This window comes from Calidris pugnax, unplaced genomic scaffold (genome assembly GCF_001431845.1).
Source record: "Calidris pugnax isolate Ruff unplaced genomic scaffold, ASM143184v1 scaffold27, whole genome shotgun sequence".
Lineage (NCBI taxonomy): Eukaryota > Metazoa > Chordata > Aves > Charadriiformes > Scolopacidae > Calidris > Calidris pugnax.
This window is the reverse complement of record NW_015090893.1, coordinates 8,166,327-8,174,140: the sequence shown is the minus strand read 5'-3', so window position 1 is coordinate 8,174,140 and position 7,814 is coordinate 8,166,327. Positions and strand designations below refer to the sequence as shown.

General features: G+C 45.6%; 1 protein-coding gene across 1 annotated transcript in view; it reads right to left on the bottom strand.

Moving 5' to 3' along the window:
- LOC106891293 (chromosome unknown open reading frame, human C5orf47) overlaps nt 1–3,090 on the bottom strand; it is a 7,396-nt gene extending 4,306 nt beyond the window's left edge. Inside the window, exons 1-2 of the mRNA XM_014947742.1 lie at nt 2,802–3,090; nt 1,114–1,202 (exon numbers count right to left, since the gene is read on the bottom strand). Of these exons, the coding sequence (XP_014803228.1) occupies nt 1,114–1,202; nt 2,802–3,090 (378 nt within the window). The remainder of the gene's footprint in view (nt 1–1,113; nt 1,203–2,801) is intronic.
- Nucleotides 3,091–7,814: the final 4,724 nt, after the last annotated feature.

The following is a 7,814-nucleotide window of genomic DNA, read 5'->3' as shown; positions in this document are numbered from 1 at the left end:
GGGGGGGGGGGGGAATAAGATTGTTTATTTTTCCAGGAGCAAAAACTTTCCCATGTAATCCCTCAACAGCAGCATAAATCAGACACCATGCTGAGATTCCAGAATAGAAATGGCCTTGCCTATTTCATAGCAATTCCATATTAAACTGTTTTATAGATGTTGATGACTTTATGTTGGAGGCATAAAGCTCTGTCTATAGTGGGCACGTTTCAAACTTGTGCATTGAAAATATTAAACTGGAACTGTTGACAAAGGCATTCAGACAGAGAGGCAGCCCAACAAATATAAATGGCTGTTAACATGCTAACGTTATGACTTTTGCTGGACCCCATCCGTGAAACTAGTTTAAATCTAAAGATAATTCCTTTCTCATGGACATTTATTGCTAAGACATAATACATATTCCTCATTCTTTTTGAAGATTCTTTAATGTACTAGAAGAGCGATATTATAGTATGTTATTAGCTGTTCCTCTGAAGTCAGTAGTATTTTGCTGGTTTTAAATCAAGTATCTGTGACATTACTGCATTATAGTCTAGCTGATTACTTGTACTTCACACATTACAAAATCTCATAATGAGTTACTGTTTTAATAAATGCGCCTTTTAAAATTTCAAGCATTTGTTGAACTACTGAACAGGAACAGAGATACGTTTGTGAAACAGAAAGTAATTTCCAATTGCTACTAGTATGATGTTAATACCTCTGATTCTTGCCTTTGCTTATTTGTAACCTGTGGGATTTCTTTGCTTAAAACAGAAGAGGAAGAGGAGCTGCGGAGATTTTCCTTGTCAGGTTTCACCCAGCAAGGTGTGCAGCGCCCTGGCCCCAACCCAGCACAGCATTTCAGTATAGGCTTTAAGTCAACAGCGTATTCTCATTTTTCAAGGTAAATGCACACTTAAGTGCTTTATTGAATGAGAGCCAGAATTTTAAAGCCTCCAGAGAGGGAAAATAATACCATTTTTCTTTTCTGTAAGTAAGGTTTTCAGTAACAGACTACCAATTCAATCTTTTAATCTCCCTTATGCTCTCACATAGACATACACAGAACAAGCAGGAAGCGCTTTTCTTAAATGCAAAGGCAGTTAATTCAGTTCCCACGTTTTATACCTTTTTCTTCTTCCGCTTAATTGCTTTATCAACATTTCTTGAAGGAAAGGGAAAGTCAAAGGTGTCAGCCTTAGCCTCTCGAAGGTCACCTGGGAAGAGAGTTTAGAAAGCATACAATATATTCGTGAGGAAGCTGTAGATTTTCCAGAGGGATACTTATTTCTGGTCCCAGCAGGTTACAGGATATCAGTCCTTGCATCGTGCTATCCCTTGCTTATTTTCTCCATTATAACCATGGGGCAAGTGGGCATCTCTCAAACTCCACAAAAAAGATTTCAAAACTGCACAACATCTGAAAACTGAGACAACAGGCTTCTAGGCAATACAAACTAGCTTTTAATTCCCTCTTTTTCCCCTTGCTGTGGCAGCTACTGAAATTTTGCCTGAGCTCAAAGAGGAAATGGTGAGCAGACTGAGGCAAGAAAACCAGAAAAATCACTTCTGCCAGCAATAAAAAACAGAAGCAAGAAGGGCAGGTTGATCTTGTGGACTCAAGACACACATAGCCGCAAGGAGGAAGGACTCGGGTGAGTTCCTACCGGGGTGAGAATGGCGGCTTTCAAAGGAGCCACTGGACAGGCAGGGCATGGCATGAGCTGAGCAAAAGGGTGACCCACGTTGGGATGCTGAACATGGTCACAGCCGCAGGCTCGTCCCCTGTCACAGCAGGGCTTTAGGTAAATCAGCATCCTCTGGGCCACCACAGCCCCACCACCAGTTACCCAAGGTATCCACGTAGCAGGAGCAAGGCTTCATCACTGGTAGTCACAGGCTGCCTCCGAGGCACAGGCTGCCATCACTCAGATAATAATCCAGCTGAACTGCTGCTTTTAATTACAGACTAATGTTAACATTTCACTTTGTCATCTTTAGAAAAATGGCTTTGAGGAGGAGAAAACAAATAGAGGAAAATTAAAACATCTCAAGAGCAACAAGTTAGTAAAATTCAGGACCACCCTATGTGTGTCACCCATCATTTCCAGCTCACACCCGAGCTGCTTCTCCAGAAGCCAGGTCATGTTCTCCATTTTCACTCCATTTTATCTTGTGCAGCAGAACTATGTTTTGTAACAGATCACAACCAGTGGAAAACTGCCTCATCTTTTTTGTTTGCTTCTATAAAAAAAAAAAGGCACCCACACCCATGCCCGTCCCAACTTTCTTTGGTCCCAGCCACAGAGAAAGAACAACATGAAGAAACATCTTCAGTCTGTCACAGCGAGGAGGGAGCCAGCAGCACAGCAGCTCCCTGGTTAGGCAGGAATCTCCTGAGAAAAGGCAGGAAGGACCCAGAGCAGCCATGTTGCACATATAGCTTATTTTTGGCCTTATTGCTACCTCAGAAAGGGATGGGGAAGGCTGCTCAGCAGGCAGCCGTCTCATCTTACCAGGTGGAGACACTGAAGGTCAACACTGTAGGAGTTTGGGGCAAAAATGTTAAGTTTTTCACTCATGAAAGTTTAACACCATGCTCCACCTCCTGCCTAAATACCCAGTCTGATTGAACTGGGTGTATTAACAAAAAAGTTGTGTTCACCCCTCAGTGTGCCCAGGGAGATTGCAAGGGAAGGCCCTCGTGGGAGAGCACCAACAGCCCACCACAGGGAAGCGGTTCCCCACCAGAAGAGGAGGACATGGCGGGGGTCAGCCCTGGTTCACAGAGGACCCTGCGGCTCAGTTACACATACCACGGTGGCGGCTGATGGCCTTCACCATGCCACAGCTCCCCACCGCCTGCCCCCTGCCACCGGCAGTGTGCGGCCCAGGGACGGCCATGTCCCCTGGCGCCGGGGTGGCCCTCAGCCCCTGGGTCTCCCTGGTGGGGCTCGGCTGGGAAAGCGGGGGCGCAGCCCGGCCCGCCTCAGCCTGCGGACACCCCCTGCCATAGCGGATGACGGAGCCGCAGCGGTGGGAGCCAAAGCTGTTGACATAAACGAGCTGCATCCGTGGCCTGCCCTGGCTGCGGCTGGGATCCATCTTGTGGCGGGGCATGACGGCGCTGAGGCCCTGCTGAGGGGACATGGCGGCTCGGGGGGCGGGCGGCCTGGATGCCGCGCTGTGTGGGGTGCACGGCCCCCGCCACCCCTTCCTCTGGGCAGGCATGGCCTGGGGGGGCCTGCAGAGCAGCCTTCCAGCCTCGTCTTCACTCCTCGCCATCATCCCATTTCAGTGTCCCGGCTGGACTGTGAAAAAGGGAGAAATAACTGTTTTCTAAGCAGGAAGGGACAAGGGGCTAAGCGCAGAATGGGAGCGGGCCTTGTACCCTGCCAGTGTCTCTCTGTCAGACACACAGGGTAGTAACCGGCTCCACAAGGCTGCTTTTGGCCAGCATTAGTTAGGGTTTAAAACAAAGTATACTGCCTGAACTCATATATTGATGTATTTCGTGCAATTTACTGATAAAGCGAGATAGGGGACGCATGTATTGTCTGTCTCTCCCGCAATTTACAAGGAACAAGCAGCATCTTGTCAATGCAGTTCCTGCGTTGCTATAATGAATTTTCACACCACTGTACTCCGAAGAGCTTACCTGCTAGTGCACATGGGGGTAGCTCCAGCCACCTGCTGAACAGCATCGATGAAACATTAAGTTTAAATACCTGTTGTCATTTTGTCCCTCAAGCAGCAGCAGGCGCACCGTGTGGTACCCAGAGGATGCCCATGGCGGTGGGGAGCCGTCCACCGGAGATGCTCCACAGAGATGAGCCCCACTGCAGCAGCGGGTTTTTGAGTTATGGCTAGCGACAAGTGGGATTTCTCAAACCACTTAAGAGCATGAGCCCCATTGATTTTTGCTTTGGCACCGAAGTACTGCTCCCTGTGATTTCTGAGAGTTTCAGCACACTTAGCTGCTCAGAGGAGGGAAAGCATTACAACTTAGAAAGAATTCAGTGAAATTCAGTGAAATAAATTCACAGAATCATTGGAGTTGGAAGGGACCTTCTAGAGATCATCTAGTCCAACTCCCCTGCCAAAGCAGGGTTGCCCAGAGCACATCACTCAGGACGGCATCCAGGCAGGGCTTGAAGATCTCCAGAGAAGGGGACTCCACACCCTCCCTGGGCAGCCTGTTCCAGGGCTCTGGCATCCTCACCATAAAGAAGTTCTTCCTCATATTTGAGTGGAACTTCCCATGTTCCAGCTTGTGCCCGTTGCCCCTCATCCTGTCATTGGAAACCACTGAAAAGAGTCCAGCTCCATCCTCCCTCAAACCACCCTTTACATACTTAGAAGCATTAATAAGGCCTCCCCTCAGCCTTCTCTTCTCCAGGCTAGAGAGTCCCAGCTCTCTCAGCCTTTACTCATAAGGGAGGCGCTCCAATCCCTTAATCATCTTTGTTGCCCTAAATTCTACAGAAAGACTGTTTTTTGTTTTGTTTTGTTTTCTTATTGTTTTAGCAGCACCAGCAATATGAATGGTGCTGACAATTTGTCGCCCTTGTGAATGGATCCCAAAAGGCGAGGAAGCAAACTGGAGTCTTTTCCCCAGCCAGCCTTCGGAGGAGGAGGAGGAGGAAGAGAAAGCCCCCGGGCTCTGCGGGGCTGCTGTCCCCTTGTCCCCCGGGCAGGGCAGGGTGCTGTGCAGAGGAAGCCCACCAGGTGGCAGCCTTACCTACGGAACAAGCCTGTGTCCCCGCTCCTGCAGCGACCTGGCGGGGGGGAGCCCAGGGCAGGGAAACAACCCACTGCACTCTGCTGAGAGGTATCCCAGGACTTCCAGCTATTTTATACACCCTCAGAAAAAAAGGCATTTTGTATATGCAGTTGAAAAGGTGGAAAACGACTTCCAGAGGCACAGCCCGACAGCTCGCCAGAGTAATTTGTTATTTCCCAATGATAAAAGGGCATCTACTCCAGGCTCCGAAGAATAAAGACTGAAATGAAGGTCAGATACGATACAATCACCAAGTCGGTAGCCTTGAGATCAGCTGTGATCTCAGAAAAATAACCCAAACACCAGAGACTCCCTCCTCCTCTGCAGAGGCCTAGTGAGGCAGCAGCCAGCCAGTTCAACGTGGGGGTACTAAGTCCAGAGAGAGGCAACTGAGCAGCTTCATTAAAAGCTGATCCTGGAGTGCAACCTGCATCATGTCCATTAATTACAAAGCCCTGTGGAGATAGCACTTCTTTGCTGAAATACATGAGTCTCAGTCGACACCACAAAAAAACCCACCATGGAACACAGGAACATAAACCTAAACAGCACCATTTTCGTTCTATGACTGTCCTCACGCTGTGCATGAACACTTGCTGCTCTACCTTCCTGACCAGCAGCTCACTCTGCCAACTGGCAAGCTGCTTCCTTCTTATGGCTCTGTCAGGGCATCAGGGCTGCCAAATCAGTGGTTTTCTCAGCATCTGTATTTATGGAATATGCTTCCACCCTACTCATACAAATACGCATGCCTTGTGTGGCACATTTTGTCCATTTTTCCCAACAGCATGTTTCCTGGACTTTGATTCCAAAAGCAAATTCAGCTCAGATCCCTTTTAGGATCTATTGCCACTGACAAAAATCAATGCCAGCTAAAATCTACGAGTAATCTGAAGAGCGAGAAAATTCAGCTCTTTTAGCTGCCACTGTCCTTCAACCTCCTTTCCACGTGTGCACTGACAGCTAACCACCATCTCTGTGTTTGTCACTTTGGACAAACATCTCAGTTCTTCACCACATCTTCAACTGTCTAGTTCAAAACAGACCAGATTCTAGCTTTCAGTCTGTACCTCATCATGCTGTTTGTTTCATATTCGAACGGCAGCTTCTCCAGCTCAGAACTTGCATTGTTTCCTGAATTCTATTGTTTCAGTTTTACTTTGGCCAAGGACGCATCATCTTCTGTTAACCTTGACTACTGTTCTAAACAAAGGTAGGGTTTGGTGGTAGCAAGTCTGCAGCTTATGCCGAGGAGAAGGAAGGAAGGAGCCGATGGGACGTTGCTGCACACACACCTAGTGATTCCCTCATTCTCTAGTGGTTCCCTGCAAAAAGGAAACTCCTTCTGCTCTTAGAGGTTTGTTTTTCTATAAGGGTTCTTTGCAATGGGGTTAAACAAAGTACTCACGTGATTCAACATAATTCAGGAAAGGCAGATTGTTGATTGTTTATTAAGTATTACTTTATCTTCATCAGCTGCAAATTGTGAATACCTCTGAAATACAAATCTTAACACTGTTAACAGGGGTTTTTACGTATGCTAATTCTGACATCAGCTACAGTCAAACCTTGCTAATTATACCCTCAGCAGTAGCATAAACAATTACTCTATCTCCTTTGTTTTCACAGAATATTTAATAAGAGTCGCTGGAGTGAGGTATTTTATTAGAATGTGGTTACTTTACAGACTACACCGGGGACCATTTATTTGTATAACTAGGAATCATTATAAAAACAAAACTCACCACTTTTGGTAAATCGAAGGAATGCATTATGCCTTCAGTTTTTGCTTACTTACAAAATTTCATAATTTACAATGGATCTCACAGTTAATTATGCAAGCAGCAACGCAGCGCAGCAGAGATAAAATGGCCAGCTGCCATTTTAACACACCTGCATTTCCTATTAATGAACCTGCGTATCTCAGATTGCTGCACAAACCATACTTGTGGGAATCACTTCATCCACACCAGTCATAAGGAGAGGCACATTTTCCCATTTCTCCATGCTGCGCATAAAAGTATTTAGCAGACTATAAAATAAGTTTGTTACATAAAAGCCTGAGCCTCCCCCTGAGAGATTTTCAAATCACTGAGAAGATCCATAGACATTATAATCAAAATCCAAGTCAAGGAGACTGGAACCCTTGGCTTAAATACTGTAACATAAAGTTCTTCTAAATAGAGATTGCCAATCTGAAATAAAACAATGGGGGAACTGAAAAAGGAAAAAATGATTGCTGAAAATAACACCAAAAATTTAACAGCCTTATTTCCAGAAGGGAAAGATTTGTCATCAAGTAGATACAGCAAAAGGCAGGCAAGGACTTCAGTTTCTCCCATTTCATTTTTCTACACGAATGTGCAAGTTATTGGTATTTAATGATGACATCCTTTGTTTCCAAATCAGAGACAACAGAACTTTACCTTGGCTCTTTCAAATTTCAGGCTGTGGGGACTATAATATTAAATATTACCACTGTCATTCTTGGGAATGTGCAGTCAGACCCCACATGCTCTTTCAAATTTCAGGCTGTGGGGACTATGATATTAAATGTTACCACTGCCATTCAGTTAGACCCCACACTGAAAAAGGAAAAAATGATTGCTGAAAATAACACCAAAAATTTAACAGCCTTATTTCCAGAAGGGAAAGATTTGTCATCAAGTAGATACAGCAAAAGGCAGGCAAGGACTTCAGTTTCTCCCATTTCATTTTTCTACACGAATGTGCAAGTTATTGGTATTTAATGATGACATCCTTTGTTTCCAAATCAGAGACAACAGAACTTTACCTTGGCTCTTTCAAATTTCAGGCTGTGGGGACTATAATATTAAATATTACCACTGTCATTCTTGGGAATGTGCAGTCAGACCCCACATGAACACACAGATGGGGCAGTTCAGTCCTACCTGCAATAAACCTCTGGATACTGTCTTCTCGCATCCCAGAAGAATACTGGTTCAGTATAGGATATAAAAAGCAAAAATTATGAAATCATCCTCAGATTCAGCAGTAATGTAGGTCTTCCAAGACCATCTGTCCA